The 26,199-nt window shown below is 37.4% G+C and overlaps 1 protein-coding gene across 3 annotated transcripts; it reads right to left on the reverse strand.

The window, feature by feature from the left end:
• Window positions 1–2,494: 2,494 nt before the first annotated feature.
• RIOK2 (RIO kinase 2) lies at window positions 2,495–25,327 on the reverse strand. 3 transcript variants are annotated; one of them, XM_036848281.1, is made up of 10 exons: window positions 25,165–25,327; window positions 22,101–22,239; window positions 21,226–21,342; window positions 18,806–18,981; window positions 16,128–16,216; window positions 13,932–14,123; window positions 11,572–11,664; window positions 9,893–10,417; window positions 9,140–9,230; window positions 4,237–4,520 (listed from the first exon to the last, which is right to left on the reverse strand). In XM_036848281.1, the coding sequence occupies exons 1-10, from the start codon at window positions 25,228–25,230 to the stop codon at window positions 4,356–4,358; spliced, it is 1,653 nt and encodes a 550-aa protein (XP_036704176.1). In that variant the 5' UTR covers window positions 25,231–25,327; the 3' UTR covers window positions 4,237–4,355. The 3 variants fall into 3 exon arrangements, with proteins under 3 accessions (XP_036704178.1, XP_036704176.1, XP_036704177.1); XM_036848282.1 differs by lacking the exon at window positions 4,237–4,520 and adding an exon at window positions 4,693–5,292 and having other exon boundaries at window positions 25,165–25,319; XM_036848283.1 differs by lacking the exon at window positions 25,165–25,327 and having other exon boundaries at window positions 2,495–4,520; window positions 21,226–21,275; window positions 22,101–22,180.
• Between the last annotated feature and the right edge of the window lie 872 nt (window positions 25,328–26,199).

Consider the following 26,199-nt stretch of genomic DNA (forward strand, 5'->3'; position numbering starts at 1 on the left):
ACTGCTTAAAATCTACAATCACTCTTTTTCCTAATACGTCAAGTTAAACTTAAAATTTTTCATATATAGGATGGATAAACAACGGTCCTACTGTATAGCACAGGGTACTATATTCAATATCCTGTGATAAATAAGAATGGAAAAGAATATGAAAAAATATATATAACTGGGTCACTTTGCTGTACAGCAGAAATTAACACAACACTGTAAATCAACTATACTTCAATAAAATAAAAAAAATATATTTTTTCAAAATCTTTAATTTGGACCTTTGCCACACTTTTCCCCATGTACAGTATAATAAGCATACTACATTGATTTCTGACTTGTGAATTTTCTGCATGATTTCCTCTTAGCAAGCTCTTTCAGTCTACCTATTCAACCAAATCCCCCTTGCCCAACTCACCAAAGCACTCTGGCCTTTCACTTATCTACTATCCTTGGAATTTCCTCAGCACTAGATGAGTGGTTATCAGGCTCTTTAGTGTAGTCTCTGTATTGTCATGTAACTGTTGTGTGTTTGTTCCTGTCTCTCCAAGAGACCTTCGGTCAACAAAAATTTAAAAACCTGTGTACTCCTTCCCCAGATACCACTTTACACAACACCAAACCACTTGGAAAACTGATGTGGACATGTTTTTTCCTTCCTAATGCAGGCCAAACCTCTTCTACCAACAGCAGAGTTATAGTAAGCAGGGTTTTTTTTTTGATTCATTTATTTCAAGTGGTTATTTTTTTTCTAAATGGAAGCACATAATACTGTGACAAATGTCCTAAATAACATATTTATGAGCATGCTCCTATTTATGGGATTAAACCTACAATACTTTGATTCTAAATGTTACATAAAGTTAATTTTAATGTCATCAGGATTTATAATACTAAGGTAAAAGAAAAAGTTAAGATCTTTAAAACATATCAATGTTAGTCTTTTTGAGTGTTGTAGGCTTTGGAGTGATTCCCCCACTCCCGGTTATTATGCAACTGTGCAGCTCATGACTATCTGAACTTTACCTCATCCCCAGCCATTACAGTTGCATAGTACTTCATAAAGCACATCAAGGACAAACTAAGATATGGCCTGATGCTCTCTAGGGAGTTGTTCTGAGGAAGGATGAAGAACAATGAAGATGGTGAGCCTTAGCCTACCCAGAGCACTGAACGTGACATGAAACAAACCTACACCTCAGGGAAGTGCTCTCCGTGAGAACCTAATGAACTCAACCCCTTATCCTGTGGAAATGGCTGATAAAACTGTGAGGCAGCAGGTTTACCTGCTAAGTTTTTTAATTAGGCAACTATGTGTTTTGTCAGAAAATTTACAGTGCACTTAACTAAAAGAAGGATTATCTTGAACTGCACTAACCTTCCAGTTAGTACCCTTTAAAGATCTTTATGATTCTGGAGAAAGCTCAGAAGCCATCTGTACGCCAAAGAACAGACTGATGGTTACCAACACCGCAAACTTGGCGCAAATACAAACTGCATACCTTGCAGGAAAAGCTTATTTCAAGGGAACATCAAGTAGACAATGGAAAGCTGCAAAGTATCTGTATGTCTTGATAAAATCATAGTTGAAATACCTTGAAAAATGGAAAGATTCCTCTGGAATCTCCCTTTTGGTAACCTTAAGTCATTTGAACAATACATACACTAAACATACAGTCAGCCCTCTGTATCCTTAGATGCAGAACCCGCTGAGATGGAGGACCCACCGTCTGTGCTTTTATTTAAGGGACTTGAGCATGAGAGGATTTTGATACCCACAGGTGGTCCTGGAACCAAACCCCAGGGGATACTGAGGGACCAGCATCAAGCACTGTGCTAAGCTCCTGTAAGGTGTTATTTCATTTAATCTTCAGAACAACCTTGCGACAGGGACCATTAAATGTATTCATTTACAAATCAAAAAAGCGAGGTTACAGAGGCTACATAAGGTACCTGAGAAGTGGTAGAACCAGGATTTAAATTTGAAACTCCCAGATTCAACAAGTGTTTTGAGTCACAATACAGTTTTACTATATTAGTAGTAGACTTAAAAATTTTTCTTATTATTATGGATGTTTTAAAATGTGAGGGTTACATCTTGTCTGATTAAGGCAAAGTCTCTAATTTCTAAATGATGGCTACTCAAAAACATCTTTTAAAAATCACTGTGATTGGGCTTCCCTGGTGGCGCAGTGGTTGAGAATCTGCCTGCTAATGCAGGGGACACGGGTTCAAGCCCTGGTCTGGGAAGATCCCACATACCGCGGAGCAACTAGGCCCGTGAGCCGCAACTACTGAGCCTGCGCGTCTGGAGCTTGTGCTCCGCAACAAGAGAGGCTGCGACAATGAGAGGCCCGCGCACCGCGATGAAGAGTGGCCTCCGCTTGCCGCAACTAGAGAAAGCTCTCGCACAGAAACGAAGACCCAACACAGCCAAAATTAAATAGATAAATTAACTAAAAAAAAAAAAAAAAAAAAAAAAAAAAAAAAAAAATCACTGTGATTGGACCCAGAATAATTTGTTTAGGTTTGTACATTTGACTAATTTGTTCTGTAACTCACAGGAAATCTTAGGCTATTAAGGGTAAGCACTATGTTTATTTGCCTTCTAAGTTCCTCAACTAGTAGTTAAGCTTTTTATGTAATAGGTACCCAAAAAGTGGACTGAGTCAACTGAACAAAGCTGAGTAGGGTGAAGTCATATAGTTTCCCAAATTGCTTTTGAAACTTTTAATATAAGAAAATGTATTCCAAAATAAATATTCTGTGGTTATATTATGCTGTCTTCAACATTGTTATTAAAATGCTTTAAAGTAATTATAAAAAATGAATATCTGAATTTAAAGACATACCTAAAATTCAAAGCTATGTACTTTCAAAATTAGTATAATTTTCAAGGGAATTAGATTTGACATTTTCTTGCATCTGTATTATTACAGTGAATTTATTAGATAGGTCTTGTGAAGGAACAGCAGAATTAATTTTGCAAAGGTTAAAGGGAATCTGCTGTCTTTGTCAATCTTGGAAAAGAATCTGCTGTTGTATCTCCTGGCCAATGCTAACTACAGATGCAAGTAATTCAAAGACATCCTGGCTGGTGACTGTGGGGTGACACTGCCATCTAGTGGCCATTTTCCACTGCAGGTGACATCCCTCTTCCGGGCCATGCTGTTGTTGAAGAGACTGGATTATCATCAGGTACATGTACCTAAGAACCCACTTTCACATCTCACTAGATTATAAAGTCTTTGAGGGAGAAACCATGCCTTACGTATTTTCTTTTTTCCTGCACCCAGTGAAGTGAGTACAGCTGAACGCGGGGCCTAATTAGGGACGATGACCCCCAATCCAGTTGAAAATCCACCTATAACTTTACAATCAGCCCTCCCACATCCACAGATTCAGCCAACCTCAGAGCATGCAGTACTGTAGTATGTATTTATTGAAAAAAAATCCGTGTATAGTGGACCCTCGCAGTTCAAACCCACGTTGTTCAAGGGTCAACTATATTTGTTATCTTTGACGTGAAATATGTTCTTGACCCACCCAGTTAAGAATATCAGAAAGAACTGTTCACTTCTCATCCCTTCTACTTCCCCCCACCCTTAAGTCTTCTACTTCTGTTCAGGCTGCATAAAAACTGGAAACTGTAAAAGTCATGGTGTGACTATCTCAAGTTTCTGTTCCCATGACCACACTACCAACTTAAGTAGCAGAAAATAAAAGGCGACATTGCTGGCTTATCCGTAATACTAGAGACTGAAAAAAATATATGGCAGTGAATTCTGCCTGTGGCTAAATAAAATGCAACCAAGTCATTAGCAGATTTTCTGAAAGATAAACATCATTATAATTACCATTCCAATAGCTACACTTTAAAGTGCTAGGCATTGTTCTAAGTGTTTTCTGTGCATTGTCTCATATAATCCTCAAAACAAGGCTACAAAGTAGTTATAAACCCAATTTTAACACTAAGAAAACTGAGGCAGAGAAGGAGAGAAAGAGGGAGAGAGAAATAAGACTTGCCTAAGGTTGTTTCCACTAGTAAGTGGAAAACCTGGAATATGAAACCAAGCAATCTACCTGTTTGTGGTAGAGAACAAAACCCAGCAAAAACAGTGATATTTAGATTTTAAAAAATACTCAAATATTCCTAACAAAAAATTACTTGGAAAACTGGGTTGCTTTAGCAGAATTACTATAGTTATTCTTTAGAAGACATGTACTGAATGAGTCAAATTTATTGATGAAAGAGGGTTTACTTATCTATTTATATATATATATCTGCCTTGGTCCAAAAACTACTAAAGGTGGCTTAAAAAGGGATCATAGTAACTTTTTGAAAAATATTTAAGTTCTTAAATATATTACTCTCCCCAAAAGCTAGCGGCTTCCAAACTTGATTTAATATTTTGCATGCTTTCTCTCCGTTGCTTTGTAAATATATTTGCTTCTCCTTTCTGTAATCGTCGTCTCACAGCTGATTTTTGCTGTTTTGTCAACTGACGCTTCACCTTCTGTTTCACCAATTCCTGGAAAGATTTCATGAATTAGTATCACTGATAACTGACCATTTTGATAAGGAGTAAATATTCAATAAAACAAAGACTTACTTACATTGCTAATATTTTTCAAATTTCTGTTAAAAGCATGAGTTTTAAAAATTCCAAATGCTGACAGTACTATATTAAACAGCAATAAAATAAAACACCAAACTGTTATAAAATAGGAGGAATTAAATTCCTAACAGAAATACAGATTACAGCAAAAAGTAGCATATAGTAGTGAATAGTCACATTTCTTTAAATAACAAATCATCATAGTGCCACCTAGTGTCTATCAGGAACACTGGGAAAAACCAACCAACCATAACCCCAAAACCCAAACCCAGCAAGATGGAAAGAAAACAAAAACAAACAAACAAAACCAAAAAAACCTGCTTATTCCTTTGCTTTCTAGGTAAAGGGAGGCATGGTTTTGTAGTGGAAAATTATGTTTGAAAGCATTTACTACTGGTCAAATATACGCAAGAGTGCCTCCATAACTTCAGGTGTAGAGATGACCTGATGGCAGCAGTTACTCATGGAAAAGTCCTCATACAGTTTCTGGGAGAAACAGTATGTTTTCACACGGTGAATGATCATAAATTCAAATTATTTCTTATCACTTAAGACACAGGCTGCCAATGTCAAATGACTTACAAGATGAAGAAAAAAATCTGAATATTCCGTTCACATAATTTTTTTTCCTCTGAAGCAGCCTGTTGTTTAATTGTGTATAATCTTACATCATCCAACCTCTCTCCTAAAAAAAGAAGTTGAACGCTGAAAGGGTTGAAGCAAGGGTCTCTTCTTAATATGCCCCAACCTATGCTAGGCACAAAGAAGCATTTATTAAAAATCTGTCAAGTTAAAAAATTAAAGATTAATGGATTTGAGAGGTAAAAAGGAGCTAGAAAAACTAGTCTGCCTAACGCACTGTTTCTTGGACTGTATATGTATAATATAAAACTCTGGATCAGATAAGTTAAATGCAGACTTCGGATATTTTACATAGTTAGGCAGACAGGCTTTAACAAGTTATCCCTCTTTATTTTAGTCCAATGATTCTCAGTGGGAGGAAAGGTAAAAGAAGAGAAAGCAAAACAGAAGAATAAAAATGCAAGTTCCTGCAGAGGCTGATATCCCAGGAGATGCAGTTCCAGGAAGGCCAGAGTCTTAGAAGCCTGGTTGCTATCCCAGAAATTTCATTACTGAAAGCATTAAGATTGGCTGAAAGTTTAACACAGGAGTGACTGGCCTCTAGGACTTTTCTCTACCCCAGGAAGCCAGGCGACTATCACAGCCTCCTCACCCCAGCAGGAGACCAGAAACCTGAATCAGATCAGCATCGTCTTAACTATCACCAAGAAAACAAAGCAATACCTTCAGAATTCTGAAGGTCAATTATTTCCAAACCACAACTCTAATACTTAAATTCTCAATCAGGTGTGAGGACACGATAAAAAGACATTTTTAGTAATAAAAAGTTCTCTCCCCCACCCAAATTCACTCAAAAAACTACTAAAATCCATTCTGCCACATAAAGAAGTAAACTCAGTGAGAAAAAGAGATAAAACTAGGAAAGAAGGTACCCAACAGGAGACTGAGGCAACAGTAGAACATGCCCCACATTTAAACTTGAGTTCAGACAGAGGCCTCAGGGATAGTTCCAAGAAAAAAAAAATCAATTTCTTTTCTAAATATTCTGCTTGAACTTCCCCTTCGTTCTTTACTTCAATGAGACCATAAGATAATCATATCAAGCAGCTAAAAAAAATAAGGATAAGGAGGTAATGAATTACTATGCATATACCTCCTAATTCACAACAATTTACAAATCCTACAAGGTTAATTTTCATGTTAAAAAAAGTGGGAGAAAAATCCACATTAGTATATTTTTTTAAAAAAATGGTGAAATGCGAAATAAAATACGGTTGACCCTTGAACAACGAGGGTGTTAGGGGCATTGACCCACTGCGCAGTCAAAAATCTGAGTATAACTTAGAGTCAGCTATCTGTATCAGAGGTTCCTCTGCACCTGCAGATTCAACCAACCACAGATCATATAGTACTGTAGCATTTACTATTAAAAAACCCCATATATTCAAACCAGTGTTGTTCAAGGGTCAACTGTACTTCTGTATTATTTCAAGGAGTACATGAAAAAATGAATGAAAATCATGTACTTTGTTGTTGTTTTGTTGTTTGTTGCTGTTGATGGTGGCCGTGTATGTATTTATTTAAAATCAATATACCTTAATGTTTAGCTGGAATTTAATTCTGTTACATATTAGAAAGAACAGCATCCATAAATGGCAACTTTGCCAATAAATAGGGAACTATAAAAGTATTTTAGGGCTTCCCTGGTGGCGCAGTGGTTGAGAATCTGCCTGCCAATGCAGGGGACACGGGTTTGAGTCCTGGTCTGGGAAGACCCCACATGCCGCAGAGCAACTGGGCCCGTGAGCCACAATTGCTGAGCCTGTGCTTCTGGAGCCTGTGCTCCGCAACAAGAGAGGCCGCGATAGAGAGAGGCCCGCGCACCGCGATGAAGAGTGGCCCCCACTTGCCACAACTAGAGAAAGCCCTTGCAAAGAAACGAAGACCCAACACAGCCATAAATAATAAATAAATAAACAAAATTTTTTAAAAAAAGTATTTTAAAGAGGAAAACAGATTTTACAATTTCAAAGAACACAGAGCAAATCTTTTAGTTTTGCAGACACGAAAACAACAATCATCAAATTAACGAAGGTAATAAAAGTTTGTTTTCTCCTGACCCTTAAAAAAAAAATGGAATACGACCTCAAGGAAAACAGTATGACCAAATTTCCAAAAGAATTAGAAGTTAATTAACATGGTCAATTTGTTTCCAGTGATTAGAGAGAAACCTTTGTGATTAAGCAGGCTAGAGAGATCTTTCTCCCCCTTAGACTAAAGGCAAATTTGTATCTTATAATGGATGCAGTTTATTATAGGCTTGACCCCATCTGAAATATAAGTTCCTTGTGTTAGCTGTAAGTTAAATGGCATAAAGACAAGACCTAAAGACAATGTTAGTGTCATCATCTTTATATACAGAAGAGAGCATAACTTAGAATTTAAGGAAGTAGCAGGAGTAATCTAACTTTTCTTTATATGCAATTGCCAATTTTACACCACTGTATTGGGTTGGCCAAAAAGTTCATTCGGGTTTTTCTGTAACATCTTACAGGAAAATCCTAATGAACTTCTTGGCCAATCCAATAATTATATATAAATGCACTTATGTTTTGAATCTGATAAATCAAAGAAAGGAGGGTGAACACATCTCAATAAGTACAGAAAAATATCAAAGCCAAGAATGGACAGGCAATCATAAAGTGAGAGAATTCTTAACCAAGACAGGTGATAATACTTAAAGGGAGATATTATCTTCCATCATAATTAAAAGATGTTTCAAAGATTTCACAGACTTAAATTTTATGTTCAGAAAATCAGGTAAATTATGAGGCCATCAGAAAAGAGTATATAAAATCAATGCATTTATAGAATTTTATTCTTTTATTTTGATCTCACAAGTTCCAAATGTTTCTATTATAGAGTAAAGATACCAGTACTACTAAAAGTGCACTATATTAATAAAACAGAGTACTGTTATTTTTAGCTTGTTTTTTGATAACTGATTTAATTTTGTAAATGTCCCATATTACCCACCACAGGGTGTACATTTTAACTTGTTAACAATATATTTGAACTTAAAAAATGAGTTCAGGAAAAAACAAAGTTCTTTCCTTGTGAATTCACTTTCTAAATAATAATTTGATTTCCCCCTTTCTACCTTCTAAACTGATTTTCTTCTTTTGCTCATTTTAAGTAAAGTTATCACTAAAAACTAGTTTCAATGGTATTCAACTTAGTACCTTCAACCAGAAGGAAAAAACCTACCACATCAATTACGTAATTTTATCTCTGCTTAAAATCTACAAAGGAAACAAACTGATTCTTCCTTCCGGGTAGCCAGGAGAAATGGCCAGCAGGCATAAAAGCTCATCAGTAGGAGCTGGACTATGCATTCATTATCCTGTCCAGAAAATGTCCTTTATGAAATTCTTTTGGACATTTGTTGCTAAATGTCCAACAAAAGCTTGAGACACTGAAAGTTTTACAATTATCTATTTTCCTCTTTCAAAATTTAAGAACAAGCTAGCTAGCGAAGCTCGTGCATTTTCACATTTAAGGTGCAGTGCTGTCACTAGCTGAGTAATCTTGAGCCAAGTCATGTAACTTGTCTGAGCCTCAATTTCCTAATTGTTAAAATGAAGGGACAAGATCACATGAGAATCTACAAAGTCCCCCTTGGATTTAAATTTTTATGATTTTCATCTTTCAAATTCAAGCCAACTTACATGCTGTGTTTTCCCTGAAGGCTCTGATCGTTCCAGCTAAAAGTGAAGTGAACCCTCTCTATTTACTAAATTTGCACTTGTTATCAATTTTATACTATCAACATGTGAAGTCCAAATGGCCAAGGTGGTCCTGTACATCATCTAATCCTCAGAGCGTCTTAGCTTAATAATCTGTCCACAGTAGTGCTAATAACACCTGGGAAATGTTGAATGAATAGTTACCGGAGGAACTGTTGAACAGCTTAACACACTAGAAGTAACACTCAGAGTTCTTGTTCTATGTTGATTAGTATCTTCCATATTTTCTTCATCTCTAAAATTAAAATCAAAATCTAGTTAATTTTTAATAGTTAATTATGCTTGATTAATTTATATCATATTACTACTCTGAAATACATAAAGCCATATTTCATCAAACTACCCCAAATCTAAAAGTAAAATTTTAGATCTTTTGCTAATCTAAGCTGAGGCTGATTCACTAATACTTGTCAAAAAAAAAAAAAAATCTTAAAAGAAAAATAACAGTAATTTTAATTGTACATTAACAAATAAGTACAGAAGGTTCAAAGCACGAGGGAAAAATCACTGTAAGTAGATATTTTAAGAGAGCACACTTACTACATGTTTATTGGACTATACATTAACCAAACATATATTAGATGAATAATTATTAAAAAATACAAATAATTCATCCATCTAAAACCTCATCAACTTAACAAGAGATCTTATTAACTATTTGAAAGTAATCAGTTCGAATTTGAAAGCAGAACTGCTTAAAATTGAATAAATAGGCTGTCTAGCATCAACTCAATTGTAGAGGGTTATTTTTTAACTATAAAAGGGTTATTTGCTTTCATTTTGCACATAATGATGCAGAATATAGCTGTCATGTCATTTGAAAAAAACACTCATTTACCAGAATCAAAGTATAGGTCTCCAGATTAAAGTAAAAAACCAATCAACAGAAGTCTATACCTGAAAGGCCTGAATTCTTTGTTTACTGATGACAAGGCAATCCTATGAGGGCACTCATCTTCATACTCCTCAGAGCCCGTGAGGATTCCACCTTGACCTGTCTTATCATCTTGCCTGGTGTCATGTTCAGTTCTGCTACTCTCCTCAGAAAACTCAGTTACAGAATTGTTTTTAACAACCTGCCCTTTTATTTCTTCTAAAGGTTGATTGAATTCAGTCATTTCAAAACTATGTGCATCAGCACTGTTCTCTGACAAACTGTCTTCCTTTATTTGTTCACGGTCTCCAGATGATCTGTAACAGCAGTCAACTGATTCACCTACAGAGTTTTGTCCACTTTCATTATCTGATCTACAGTCCTTTGCTTTTTCTGATATCTCTTCATCACAAAATGAGAATTCAGATTCCTCCTCTGTTTCAATATTTTTATCATCTGGACCTACTGGATGAAGTAGTTCATCATCTGCCTGCATTTCCTTTGTGTAGCCACTGGCAGAAACCTCTACATCAAGAGAGTCCTCCCTCCTAGGAAAAAAAAAGAATGTTATGCATTTAGAGAAAAAAAATCCACCTGACATGAATTAAGTATTTAGTGTTCTGATAAATTACGACTCTCAAATGAGTTTAACAGTTTATATATTTCAAAGGTTTTTCTCTGCCTAAAACGTAATACTTAAATCACTTAACTACAGAAATGTGAAGGACATATGCTGGTTGTCATTTAAGAATAAAATGACTGTGAGGGACTTCCCTGGTGGTCCAGTGGTAGAGAATCTGCCTTACAATGCAGGGGATGTGGGTTCAGTCCCTGGTCGGGGAACTAAGATCCCACATGCCACAGGGCAACTAAGCCCGCACACCACAACTACTAGCTCTCGCGCCTCAACTAGAGAGCCTGTGTGCGGCAAACTATAGAGCCCACCCACCCTGGAACCCATGCGCCTCAACTACAGAGCCCACACGCCCTGGAGACTGAGCGCCACAACTAGAGAAGAGAAAACCCGCACGCCACAACTAGAGAGAAGCCTGCACGCCACAAGGAAAGATCCCTCATGCCTCAACAAAGATCCTGTGTGCCGCAACTAAGACCTGATGCAGCCAAAAATAAATTAAATAAATAAATAAATAATAAATCTTAAAAAAAAAGGAATAAAATGACTGTGAAGAGCAACAGATATTAGTAGAAAAGTTACAAACTTCAGTTGCTACTGACTTAATAAATTAACTTTCAGAGGAGGCTAAAGATTTTAAGTTATGTCAATCATCCCAAACCAGAAAATATCTTAACTATGTATACAAAATGAGAACATTTGGCTGTGAGAATTTACGTATAATTATGTTCCATGAATCAATTAAAGATAGCTCCTATAGTGAATAAAGGAAAAACACAATTTCTGATAAACACTTGGCTTGATTCCTTAAAAATGGTTTATTCACATAGCATCCTATATTGAGTAAGAGTTCTTGAATTTATAAGAAACTAAGTAGGTTCCTCCTCCAAATTCAGTAAGGTTAATGGACCACAGGCAGGCAGTTTTTAAGTTTCATTTGTATATTATACAGCAATGATACTGAACAACAATAATAATGAAAATTTTTTAGATGAAAGTGTTAACTTTTGGAACTAAATAAATCTGGTATTCAGAATTCTATCATTTTATGCAACATAGTATACAAACCTGATATCACTAAATGTTGGGAAAAGCTCACTTTCATAGCTGAAACGTTTCATGAAGAAATCTCTGATGCATTTAACATCTCTGTCAAAATACCTGCAAAAGCAAGAATCATTTTTTATAGCCTTTGTTGTTCATCTTTTTCCTTATTAGCCAATGACAACATCCTTGTTATTTGTTATGACATTCTTATTGTTAACATGAAAGAGAAAAGGATGTTACTCAAAAGAAAAAAGAAACAAATCAGCTGTTGGTGTTTGAAAAATTAAAAGCCCAGGAACAAGGACTATAAGCTGTCAATGGCATACAGTTCTTTTTTTTTTTTTAAATTTTAAAGAAGTATCTTTTTTTTTTTTTTTTATAAATTTATTTATTTTTATTTATTTATTTTTGGGTGCGTTGGGTCTTCGTTGCTGTGCGAGGGCTTTCTCTAGTTGCGGCGAGCGGGGGCCACTCTTCATCGTGCTGCGCAGGCCTCTCGCTATTGCAGCCTCTCTTGTTGCAGAACACAGGCTCCAGACGTGCAGGCTCAGTAGTTGTGGCTCACGGGCGCAGTTGCTCCACGGCATGTGGGATCTTCCCAGACCAGGGCTTGAACCCGTGTCCCCTGCATTGGCAGGCAGATTCCTAACCACTGCGCCACCAGGGAAGCCTGCATACAGTTCTTATAGTTAGAAAACTCAAGGTTTTCCCATACTGTGACAGACATATATATGAATCCCAGTAAAAAAGATAAGGGCCTGCAGTTTGGGGGCAGATTTCTACTTTCCTTCTCTAGTTTCCAGTCTGTCTGGTTATAGTTCCCATCAGCTTCAGCTATGTGCACTAGAACCTCTAGTCAACTGGGAAAGCTGAAGATAAAAATAAACTAGTGACTCATAAGTAAAAGTTTGGGGACTAATGTTATGTTTATATTATCTTTATTACCCATTAACTAATACGCAGTAAACATCTATAGGAGATAAGTAATGCTGTGGCTTATAAATGGTTATCTGGAGACATGTTAATCTGGACCGAGAGTAGAAGGACCTTTGAATATCAGGTTGCTTTTTAGGCTACCATAAAGCAGCCAGAACAGATTGAATTCTCTAGAAGGTTTCCAGAAAGGGAGAATTAAGAGACAGGATGACATGGAATTGAGAGAACAGGAGAAAAAAATACTCAATCTTAATTTGATTACACTCAATTGCATCATAGAATACAAACACATGAAGGAAAATATCCTGTCATATTTCACAATTTGGCTGTTTAAATGGTCAAGTAATATGAGAAATAAGATTATCACAGTATATGAAGTGATTCTGCCCTGTGTCAGGGATGAGGTTTTACGTGAATTCCTTTCTCTTAACAAAATAAAAGCTAAAAACAACATGAGAGATATTACCGGTCTGGTAACCGAGTTCAGTACAAAACCACAACTTCATCAAGGCCATAAAAAATTATTAAGTTATGCCTGGTGAAGCCCTCTTGGAGGCAACCATGAAGCAGAGAGAAAAGGGGAAAGGCAGAGAGGATGTGGTTCTAGGGTTCCTCCTTCCATGTCCCTACTTCTTCTGAGCAGGCTTTTGTTTTAAAAATTGGGCTTCTGGGCCTTCCCTGGTGGCGCAGTGGTTGAGAATCTGCCTGCCAGTGCAGGGGACACGGGTTCGAGCCCTGGTCTGGGAAGATCCCACATGCCGCGGAGCAACTGGGCCCGTGAGCCACAATTACTGAGCCTGCGCGTCTGGAGCCTGTGCTCTGCAACAAGAGAAGCCACGATAGTGAGAGGCCCGCGCAGCGCGATGAAGAGTGGCCCCCGCTTGCCACAACTAGAGAAAGCCCTCGCACAGAAACGAAGACCCAACACAGCCATAAATAAATAAATAAATAAAATAAACTACGATGGTATTGAATAGCCCTAAAATAACATTCGGATCCCAACTCAAAAATAAAAAAAAAAAAAAAAAAAAAAAAAAGAGCTTCCACCTAAACGTTTGTTTGAATAAAGAGTTCCATGGCTGAGAAAGTTTGACTTTCGAAAGTCTGTCAGGTTACAAGAGTAATTCAAATTCTTTTGATGATTATAAAAGTAGGCAGTTTCTTCAGATTTCTAATATATAGCATTATTTTAATGAATAGGTTTTAAAAACTGTATCAAAGTGCATTTTTTTTCACTTATAAAATACCGAGGAGTAAGAAAAATTCTTAGGGGGAAAATCAGAGCATTTTGATATCCTTAAATAAAACCCCAAATTTTTAGACTCTTAAGATCAGCCACTTCAAACCAGTTATTAACCCCAGTGACAGTATGACAAAGCTGAAAAATTATTAATAAATAAAAAATGACTGCATCACACATAAACACAGTTACATCCAGAATATACCATTCAGCATTGGTATGAGAAGTTGAAACCATCTGTGGAAAATCGATCATGGTGATGTGGTCATCTTTATCCAAAATGAGATTGAATTCATTGAAATCTCCATGAATCAGCCCATGATTTGCAAGTTTAACAATTAGTTCCATAGCTTCATCATATACTGATGCAGGATCTTCAACATGGTGTATCTGACATCTGAAAGTGTAAGTATGAAAATGGTTATTTGTCCTCATTTATGATTTTAATGAGCAAGCATGTGTGTATTTACATTTAAATATTATTTCCATTTCATCACGTCTCCCTAGCAGTTTTCTCTTCAATCCTATCAGCATACAGACATAACAGCTTTAAAAAAAAAAAAAAAAAAAAAAGCCACAACCCATTCAATTCTGTATCTTCTTTCCAGTACACCACATTCTTTCTTTCATCTTAACAGCCAAACTCCTCTACTTGTGCTTTCTCCAATTTAATGAGCACTCTAATGAGCCCATTTCAAACAAGCTTTCATTCAACCTTGTTCCAATGAAATAGCTCTCGTCAAAACTACCAATGACTTACATGTTGCTATACCCAATGGTCAATTCTCTACCTTCATCATTATCTGGTCTGTCAGTTAACCTCTTCCCCCTCCTTGAAGCAGCTCCTTTCACTTGACCCTTGGTACACTAACTCTTCAGGCTGTCCTCTTTCTGCACTGTTCATTCCTTCTTAGTTTCTTTAGCTAGTTCTTCAGCTTTTCCCTGACGTATATATTTTGGAGCTCCTCAAAGGTTAATCCTAAGACCTATTATCTTAACCATTCTTGGTGATCTCATACAGGCTCATATACAGACTTTAATCTAGACTTCTCTGAGCTTCTGGGCATCTCTAGCTTACCATGTCCCAAACTGAACCTCTGATTCTGCCCCACCCTCTAACTCCAAACTGTCTTCCTGTAGTCTTTCCCATTTCTGTAAATGGCAACTTTATCCGTCCAGTTATTCAGGCCCCAGATCTTGGTGTTATCCTTACCTGCCCCTTCCTTTATATCAATATCCAATCCCAAACAAATCATGTAGGTCCCGACTGTAAAACATATCCAAAATCTGACCACTTTTCATCACCTTCACATCTACCACTCTGATCTAAACTACCATCATCTCTTGCTTGCATTATTACAATAATTTCCTAACTTTTCATCCTAATCCTGTCCTAGTCTCCTTTTAGTCTATTTTCAATACAGCAGCCAGAGTGATCCCATTAAAACATTAGTCAGATCATGTCTCTTCTCAATTCAAAATCCTCCAATGGCAGGGAGTTCCTTGGCAGTCCAGTGGTTAGGACCTGGAATTTTCACTGCCACCAAAAAAAAAAAATCCTCCAGTGGTTTCCTGTCTCAATCAAAATAGTCCTTATACTATTGCTACAATGGCAATCACATTAGGAAATATGAATGTATCAAATCAACCTTAAAGTTACTGAATGTTATATGTCAAATATATCCTCCCCACCAAAATAAATAAATAAAACATCCTTGCAATGGCTTACAAATCGTCTGCTGCCCCTGTGATCTCATCACTTACAATTTCTTCCCTTACTCACTCAGCTCCAGCCACAGTGGCCTTCTGTTTCCTGAACATGCAGGCATACTCCCATTCCAGGATTTACGCATTTGCTCTTGCCTCTGCCTGAAATGTTCCTAGATGTTAGAATCTGCATGATTTCCTCTCACACTTCTTTCAGGATTCTGCTCAAAAATCCCCTTATGAAGGAGACTTTTCCTGGTCACCCCATGTAAAATAGCAGCCTCCTACACCCACCCACCTCAACACTTCCTGTCCCCCTTACCCCACTTTATTTTTATGCATGGCATTTACCACCATCTGATGTATCAAATATTTCCTTGTTTAGCTATTTCCTGCAAGTTTCCTTCCATCAGAATGTAAGCTCTATGAGGGCAGGGACTTTGTTTTGTTTACTGGGGAGCCTAGAACAGCGCTTGGCACATACTAGACTGTTTATTTACTGACTGAGTCAGAGAGTATAAAATCCATATTGTCAGAATGAAACTGAATTTTCAATTTGCCTTTAAGTCTACTACTTTATGTTAATTTCTAACCTCCCAGAAGCAATATTCCATTTACAGAAAAAAAATTTATTTTTAAAAACTGAACCTTACAATTATTTATTAGGACTCAAGGTTTAAAGAATTATACTTACAGAGGATAGCCATTTATGAGTTCCATGACCACTGCATGGCGATTATAATCAACTGGCTTTGGAACTGGAAATTTCCTTTCATACAATGCCTAAAATATAGCAAAACAGGTAAAAAGTAATGAAGAGGTCATTAATTTTTAGGGAACAATAAAATTAAATATACCTGTCCACAACCAGAAAAAAAACATATAAGCCTTTACAAAATTACAGTTAACACATGATTATTTATGTATGGCTTATTCACAGCACAGAATGAGCTGTACATAAAAACAACATTGTAAACCAGTTTTTGTAATTCACTTTTTTACCAAACATTCATTTACTGAACATTTACTAAATATTATACACTGTGCTAGGGTTACAAAAATGAGTGTGAAAATGTCTCCGCCTTCAAGAAGTTTAGTCTCTTACGATATGTATATCTTCTATTTTGTAAGTTTCTGTCATTTACTGGGAGTGTGCTTAAAAAATTCAAATGGAAATAAATTGTGATTTAGGAAATATTCTGTCTTCTGGTGTATCAGGAAATGAAACATTCCAATATATTAGGCATTTCAGTTTATACAGCACTGACCTTTTTCTTCAGACCCCAATATACAATATAAATCTATTATGTGACAAACAGTCACTGTAGTCACAAATAAACACTGTAGTAGTCTGAGTCAAATGTTACTACCCACCATCCATAAATCCATTTTTTACCCTATGTTTAACTTTTTCTATCTTATTGCTTACAAAGGCCTGTTGTATTACTTTCTTCAAAATATCTTAGATTTATGCCCTCTGCCATTTAGAATGCCACCATTTCTAAGCAGGCCTTTGTCATTGATACCTGAATCACGCCAACAGTGGTTCTAGTTCTTGCTACCACACCAAACCTTTCTTCAGTGTACCAGTACCGACTAAGACGCTTGTGTCAATGCTCCATTTTAAAAAAACAACAATGGCTGTAAATATCGACTTCAGTTTGAATAACTTTTCCTAGTTTTCAAAACTCCTTAATCCACTTATCCAGTCCTAGTTCTCTCAATACTCTGTCCAATAAACACTCTGGAGTGTGATCAAGACAGACACCTTAGTGACTGTCCCCATACACACAGGGCTCACACTAATATTCATGTCTTTGCCATTCTGGCTCCTTTGCAAAGTACACTGTCTTATTGTCTTTTCCTTACAGACAAATCATATGCAACTCCATTACTCTACTCAACTCCCACTCACTTATGAAACCTCCTTCATCGATCATTCTACTCTACAGAAGATTCTCTAAATTCAACATATAATTTGACATTTAAACTGTTCTTTGTTTTAGGTGTGTTCATGTTATCTTTCCAACTTTAAAACACACACTGCACTTGTTATTTCTTTGGTATCCACTGTTCACCTCCCCCAACAAAATACTTAATATAGAGGTAGGGACACAGCTGACACTCAATATATGCTTATTAACAGGGTTAATTTTAAGAGCTGTCTACTCTACTTCCTACCTTCTTTGGACAGGAACTGAACTATTTCCCTCTCCCCAAAGATTGTCTGCTTGCCCATATATTTGTTATTTTTAAATCCAAATGGTTTTGAACATGCTTTGGCAGCTCAACAGTATGCAACAACTCTAACTATTGTCATAGTGGTCTAGCCCTTGTACCATAGCTTAACCCTTAAGTTATAGCTCAATCTTATCTTATTTTCGCTTAGGAAAAGAGAGAATAAATTTAAGAAGCATATTTATCCACAACCAGGCTCTATTCCTGTGCCTTCATATAAACACACCGAGAAGACACTTAATATAGTTTGGGGGAAATGTGTAACAATTCCTACCAAACTGCCTACTTACTGACTATCACAGTATACAAACCATTGATATAACACAAAAAACACAATATGTATGGTATCGGTATCACTTACTTATACTGCCTTGAGGATTCTTCCCTCAGGATTACTAAAAATTTAAGCACATGAATTAAAATAACCTACTCAAAGAACATCAAACTGAAACTCCCAAGAAACAACAGGTCATACACTGGAGTGACTTTTAATAATTCAAAATTTTAAAAAGATAAGTTATAACAAATAAATCCTACTAGAGAGAATAATAAGAATGCAGTTATTTTCTAATTTAAATTATTAGTGAAGACAATTAATTTGGTTATTATTAAAGATATTTAGTAAATCTATGTTGAACTTAATTTGGAAGGTAAAAGGTTAAAAACTAAAGATTTTTACCATTTCCAATATACATACAAATTCATAAATTGACATTTCTTCCATTGTGGGGAAAAAAAATACCAGTCAACTTACCTGAGAGACTAAGGTTTCTACAGAAGGTAATTATCTGGTGTTTTCAATTAGAGACAGACATATGTATAGACAGGTATAGATTTACATTCACACATACACATTTGTGAGGCAATTACATCACTAGTTATTTCAGGCTACTCTATCTTGTTAATATTGTAGAATACAAGTTGCCTTTATGCATTTATAACAGCTAAAAATATCTTTGCATAGAAGGAAACCACGAGAAAAACAAATACCAGAAATAGTCAAAAGAGTTAAAAGTGACTGTGAGGACTGGGACTGGGAGTAGGGAGATGTGGAAGCAACAGGCTGATGCATGTCACTACAGCCTTTTAACTACACATACTGTTTGCTGAAAAATATAAAACTATTAAAAATACCTTCATATAAGCAAATTCTTTCATGGCAGAGAGACGAGATAAATAAAGCCAAGACATGTTATGCCTGTGTTTATGATAATCACGCTTGTTTTTCAGATTTCGAAAGGAGGTTCTTCCCAGTCTGTGAAGCTTTAATGCAAATTGCTGCCCTTCTTCATTTGCAACAATGTAAATATCTAGAGTCAAAATTTTAAAAGGATCATTATTATATTTTTATTCCAGTAAATTTAAACAATTCCAATTTTCTAACTTTGGTTTTATTTGTACCAAATTTTATCTTTCCTAATAACCAGAAATACTTACCATTCAGCAAAATTCTTTTTATTGTAATTTTAATTACAATACAAAATGATGACATATATTAATATCTACTACAAAAGAAAACAGGGATGCAAAGGTGTCAAAGGTTATTGCTTCCAAAGATGCTCAATGCTCAATTCCATTTAGTGGGAATACATCTAATTGTTCCTTAGTGTCCTACATGTACGAGCAGTGATTAATAATATCTTCCTTTTCAACATGGGACTTGCCTGGCGGTCCAGTGGTTAAGACTCTGCGCTTCCACTGCAGGGGGCATGGGTTTGATCCCTGGTCGGGGAACTAATCCTGCATACCACACAGCAGGGCCAAAAAGAAAAAAATCCTTTCTTTTCAACAATGTGAAGTTCAATTCTTAAATTGCTTCAATGAATAAATACTGAGTATCCGAATATAATCCTATAATAATCAGAATGGAGATCTTCCCATAAATATTCTATCAAACAAGTTGCTATTTTAATACTAACATTCAGAACATGTCCTAATTACTCATGAGAGAAACAGCCTCTCATGTTCGTGAGATTATAAATTGACACAATTTGGAAGGAAATTTGGTAATATCAAAATTTTGAATGTACATAACTTTAACTCTAATAATTTAATTTCTAAGACTGTAATACTCGGCAACTACAAGAAAGACACCTCTGCTGATATGAAATGATGTCAGGGATGTACCAAGTGGAAAAAAATCAAGGTGTAGAATTGTAAGTACTGTTTGCTTTCACCTATGATTAAAAAGATATGTGAATGTATATACGTACATCCTCAATACATTATATACTTGTATTTACATAGAATATTTCTAGGATATGTACAATATTAATAAATAGTGATAGCTTTGGGAAGTAGTAACAGGAGATGGAGACCTGGGTTAGGAGTTAAGATTCACTTTTTACCGTACTCTGTTTTGCAAGTAATGAAGTTCTTAAAAATTAAAAGAAAGCCATTTTTTTAATTGAAAAAAATTGGACATAAAAAAATTAAGAGGAAAAAGAGGTGTTTCATTACATCATTTTATACATTTTTACACACACACACTCCCGTATTTAGTAACTCTAATATTACTTATTAAATATATACCATACTCTGGATATTAATATAGTAGACATACAAACCATATGAAGTACCAAAACAACCTCCTTTGGAATAGGTTTCCTAATAGTTCTTTTACTTCTAATTTTAATTTTTTTGCTCTCTCAGTTTAAATTATGTAACTATACAGCATAAACTTTGTAGGACAAAAAGCAGTGTATAAAAGAGCACGGCATAAAGAAAATCTCTGTTCTTTATTTTTACCACACATAAAAAACCAGTACATAGGTATTTGTTTAATGCTATTTATAATTTTTTTCTGTGGTTCTACACATATCTAACTTTGCCCTGTTGATCATATTGCTGTGATGGAAAGTGTGGTTTTTATAACTTCCTTGTGATACTTTTTTTTCTTTTTAATATTTATTTATTATTTTTGGCTGCACTGGATCTTCGTTGCTGCACACGGGCTTTCTCTAGTTGCGGTGAGTGGGAGCTACTCTTCGTTTACAGTGCATGGGCTTCTCACTGCGGTGGCTTCTCTTGTTGTGGAGCACAGACTCTAGGTGCGCAGGCTTCAGTAGTTGTGCACGTGGGCTCAGCAGCTGTGGCTCGTGGTCTCTAGAGCACACGCTCAGTAGTTGTGGCACATGGGCTTAGGTGCTCCGTGGCATGTGGGATCTTCCTGGACCAGGGCTCGAACCCATGTCCCCTGCATTTGCAGGCAGATTCCCAACCACTGCGCCACCAGGGAAGCCCCCTTGTGATACTTTTAAAAATTATTACAAATGTTCAATTTATCAGATATTAAAATAAGAACAAATAAAGTATTTGCCAAAGATTTCAGTTATTAGAGGAAAACCGATTCTTGGTATAACTGAACTTTCAGTGATAGTCTTATGGAAAAACAGTAATTTACTAAACTAAGGGTAATTTCAAAATCTGTATTGCTTTCAGCCAACTTTTTAATTTACTGTTTAGTTAGAAAAATAGAAAAGATGAATCCTTTCTCAAGGGGAAACATAAACTAAAGCAAATAAAATGCACTCAATAGTACTATCAGCACTTACCAGATTCTTTGCCAACACCCATCTGGTTTCCAACAGACTCAACCACCTGTCTAGAAGAAAGTGTTTTCAAAGCTAGGTAATCATAGCCTGCATTTGTCAACCGATAGCCCTGGACAGCTAGACAAAATCAAATGAGAAAGACCACATTTTAGTTACACTGTACCATCAAGTCACATCAGGTCAAGAGAAAAATTTAAACAAAGGAAGTCTTAGCTGGAAAAAGACTGGCTACCCAGGCTTATGAGTTTTGGCATTTCTTGCTGTAATTTTTATTTCTTCTCTAGAGCAGTGTTACTCAAAGTGTAACCTACAGACTGACACCAGTCTATAAATGTTTGTTACTAGTCTGTGACAAGTTATAGAAACTGAAATTAAGTGGTTCAAAAATTTTTGTATCAATTTGACTAAGTTATTTTATGTCTTCAATTCTAGTAAGAAGGAATTTATGCCTGTATTTTGTCAGTTTTTTATTTCATTTTTCTAGCAATTATTTTTATTATTTTATAAAGGTATGGATCCATAATAGGTGGAAAAAGAGAAACTCATCCCTCACTGCTATGGTTTGAGAGGTAATGCTCTAGAGTCCTTTGGCAGACTGTACTTGCCAAAGACAGCAACAATATCTTAATCCTACTTGCTCTTCTGCAATTGGAACTTGCTAATCCCCTAAGAGGAAATGGAGGCTACTTCTCTAGCCTCCTGGATCTGGGTGGGCCCTGTGATTGCTCTGACCAATAGAACATGGTAGAAGTGTACTGTGTCAGTTCTATGTCTGGTGCTTTCCTAGTCTGGCAGCTTCCACCTGCCTTTTGGAATACCTGCTCTGGGGGAAGCCAGTTACATGGAAAATCACAAACGGTGCCTCAAATACTTACTTTTGGTTCGCTCCCAAGCTATAAGTTTATGTTTTGCTAGTTCTCTTAAAACCTTATTACAACCACCATGTTTAAGGCTGGCTATAGAAGCAACCAAACTGCAGGGAACAATTTCATGGTTCTTCATGCCCATTTCAACCTGCAATTGAAGAAATCAAAATGCAATCATAATCAACATAGAGCTGTTGTCTACCAAAACCTTGTGAAAAACTTAACTTCTCCGTAAAACTTTCCTGACCATGCAGTTTCCCAACCAATTGTGAGACATAATTATTACCTTCTCTAGACATATTTTTAATCACAATTTGGTATATAATCATTGATATTCATATTCTCTCTCTCTCTCTCTACTATACTATATGCACTTCAAGAGTATGAATTGTGAGTGCTTAACATAGTTACTAACATATGGTATGTACCAAATACGTATTGACATCCAAATATTTGTGTTTAATAACTACAGATATTCCAGGTATTTATTAAGAAGGTATTTAATGAGAAGATATGAAAGGACCTGAAATGTAGACCAAAAGTTTTAGATTTTATACTGAGGAAAGTAGGAAACTCATGAAGATGCTTAGGCAAGGGAGACTTAAGGGTTGTTTTAAGGATGTTAATCTAGCAGGAATATGCAAAGTGGTTTAGAGAAGGCAAAAACTGGAGGTGCTGTATTGGAGACCTAAGACAACAGTCTAGGCCAGAGGAAACAGAAGCCAGGACAGGGAAGAGGTGGTGGTAATGGAGGGAAAGAATTAAAGAAATTAGTATGGGAGGGATTGGCACTGGATGTGGGAGGGTAAAGTGAATGAAGAGTCAAAGGTGAAGTGAAAAGAAAGAAGAGGCTTTAAGACAGTGATAATTATTATTATTTTAATGGAGTTTGGGAAAGGAGTGAAGGGGTAGACAAAGTTGATTAATTCGATATGAGCACACTGAGTCTGAGGTGTTGGAAGGTCCTTCATGGAAGGTACTTCAGATGAAGATGTTTAAGGAAAATTGGAAAGGCTGATCTGCACTTGGGAATGAAGTCATAACTACAGGGAAAAAATCGTCAATTACTTGATGGAGGTAAGAGATAAAGTCATAAAGTGGATGTGATCATTAAGCGAGAGATAATGGAAGAAAAAGGAGGGATAAGGGACGGAATTTGGTGGGGGGAGAATTCACACTGAAAGGTAAGGGCAGCCAGTCAAAGTATGATTATTGATGTAGGAGATGCCAGAGAAGTAAAGGGAAGATGGTCAAGGAAAGGTGGCCACTGATACCAAGACTAGTGAGACTCAACTGAGACTGAAATATTTAATGAATTAGGCCATTCCTTGGTTGAGCTTCAAAAAGAACTTAAGAATTGCAAAAATAAAGTTTTGGAAGATAAATCTGGCATCGTTTTGATGTCCCAACCAAAACCTCACACTTTAAACTTAACTCATCTTCCATGCTTTGTTCTGTTTCTCCCAGCCTCTAACATTCTCTTGATTCCCCTATTTCTGTCAGAGGCATTAAGGAGTGAGTTAATGTGCTGAGGAAGTAGAGAAGGAAGGTATCTTTTGACAGTAGGTATTTAGAGAAAGTCTGGCTGAATTTCAGAATCTATGGAAGGAGAAAAAAGTGCCTTCCAAATTTTACACTGAATTTGCATTTGATAGTTTATGCCTTAAGTAATGCCTATTTAAGCAAAAGATAACAGCTCCTAAATAAATGTGTTTTATTCTGCAAATGCCTAATCTATGTGTTGATCTTTGTGCTATAAGACTAAGACCATAAAATCCGTTTTTGTCACTTCCTTGCTTAACAACATTCACTGGCTCCCCTATACTTAGAATATATTCCAAATTCTTTACCAAGCCTGCATGACTATCTATAGCACATGATCTGGCTCTCACCTTTCCCAGTTACATCTCCAACTCTTCAGCCTCTTGCTCACTATGCTCTAGCCACACTGGCCTTTCTAGTCTTCAGAAATTGTTCCTGCCTCGGGGCCTTTGCACTCACCACAGTTGCTTCCTCTCCCTTCAATTCTTTCCAAGGACTTCACTGGACCGGCTCCTTCTCATTCAGCTGTTTTGCCCGCCCCGCATTCTTTCTCTTACTTAGCAAATATTTATTCAGTACCTACCAAATACCAGGAACTTTATAAAAACAGACAAGATTCTTGCACTCAGGCAGTCTTCCCTGACTAAACAATTTAAATTTATTTATTTATTTATTTATGGCTGTGTTGGGTCTTCGTTTCTGTGCGAGGGCTTTCTCTAGTTGCGGCGAGCGGGGGCCACTCTTCATCGCGGTGCGCGGGCCTCTCACTGTCGCGGCCTCTCTTGTTGCAGAGCACAGGCTCCAGGCGCGCAGGCTCAGTAATTTGTGGCTCACGGGCCTAGTTACTCCTTGGCATGTGGGATCTTCCCAGACCAGGGCTCGAACCCATGTCCCCTGCAGTAGCAGGCAGATTCTCAACCACTGCGCCACCAAGGAAGCCCTCTGACTAAACAATTTAAACAGGCTACCTGTCTCCACCATGAGGGGTCTCTATTCCATTATTCGCTTTATCATCTTCACAGCACTTATTATCTTAATATTATCCCTTATTTATTCGTTTACTTGATGATTTGCCTCCTTCGTCCTGTAACCCCTGGAATTCTCTAAAACTGTTACTACATATCCGATAAGTATGTGTGGGTTGAATGAAACTGACGGAATGCTATGTGACTCAATCTGTGAGTAGGGAACTCAATGCTATCAATTACTCTCCAGGAGTCTTAAACCCTTCTCAGCTGGTCAGAAGCCCAGGATCAGAGAAGCTTCCCAGGCTACAGAGATTCGATGTGGCTCTGGAGAAGGGGAGCAAAATAGGAAGGAAAAGAAGGGTCTTTGCTTTACGTGGGGGAAGATAAAAAGCTTCTGAACAAAGGCTTTTGAAAAACCCGACTCTCCGGTCTTTTCCCCATTCCCAACCTCGGCCGCGTTCCAGGGCCTAAAGCGCGCTCAGCTCCCAGCAAACTTGGAGGAAGAGGAAGAGCACGCGCGGTGGAAAAGGACAGGGGAGAGGGAAAAACGGCGAACTTCTTACCGCGGTCAGGACCCTGAAGTCATCCCGGCTCATGTAACGCAACTTGGCCACATTCACCTTCCCCATGGCGGCCCCGGACCCAGGCCAGAAGCCTGTTTCAACAAGGGAACAACGCTAGGAAAGCGGGCACTCCGGCTTCTCCCGCGCCTCACAGCGGCCGGGCGGCTCGCGCCTGCGCAGCTTATACTACAGGTCCTTGTTACTAAAAAGAGGTACCTTTCTCACTGACTTGGGGGCAATAAAACGTCTTCTGAGTCTTATGAAGCATATAGTACGGAACGAAGCAGAGTATTTTTTTGTAAAGTGATTTTGTTATGTGGCTTAGTCGGCGGACCCTAAGTGCTATCATACGCCAATTATTTTTCATATCTGTCAGGACCGGCTGCCTAAAAGATGCGACCCGCCTCTAAGAGCAGAGTGGTAGTTTAATGGGAGGAGCACGTTTAACAGCAACTCCTACTTTAGGCGAAGTGACTTCCACTAAGAGATGGAGAAAATGAACCTGAGCCGGACGCCGGACAATACAGGAGGTTAGAAATAAAAAGAGTAACCACACTAGGAGGCCCCTATCTCACTGCGCATGCTCAGGACAGGGGCCACCGTGGTTAAAAAGAACTCTGGCATCTGCTCAGTACTTGGTTTAAGTTGGTCCCCGAGACTCCGGAGTGCGCCTGCCCCTGAGCCTGCTGGGGGTGGGGCCTGGAGTGACGTGTTGGGGCGGGGCTTTAGCCGGCGTCTCTCCCGCGCTTTTCCAGAAAAAGTGCGCATTTTGACGTTTCCGAGCTGACTTACGTGGGTTGTCAATTGAGGACCCGATTTAAGGGCTTTAGGAGAACTGCCGACACCCGCCCTGGGACTCCAACCTACGTCAACAAAAATGTAGCCGGAGCGGGACCGTAAACAGCTTGCATCCCGACAAAGAGGGTGCGTACTCTACTATACTTTTCTTACAACAGGTATAACAAAACTTGTATGATAATGTTTGCATTTATATCTCGTTTCTTGAACTATATTTTAAACCTTTAAAAGGCAGTT

This window comes from Balaenoptera musculus, chromosome 3 (assembly GCF_009873245.2).
Source record: "Balaenoptera musculus isolate JJ_BM4_2016_0621 chromosome 3, mBalMus1.pri.v3, whole genome shotgun sequence".
Lineage (NCBI taxonomy): Eukaryota > Metazoa > Chordata > Mammalia > Artiodactyla > Balaenopteridae > Balaenoptera > Balaenoptera musculus.

Excerpts from the sequence above, each read along its gene's own strand:
- RIOK2 (XM_036848281.1), bottom strand. The coding sequence starts at position 25,230 with ATGGGGAAGGTGAATGTGGCCAAGTTGCGTTACATGAGCCGGGATGAC. Across the intron at positions 22,240-25,164 it reads ACTTCAGGGTCCTGACCGCG|GTTGAAATGGGCATGAAGAA; the intron begins GTAAGAAGTTCG and ends CTTCAATTGCAG. Across the intron at positions 16,217-18,805 it reads AAGAATTTGCTTATATGAAG|GCATTGTATGAAAGGAAATT; the intron begins GTATTTTTAATA and ends GCTATATTTTAG.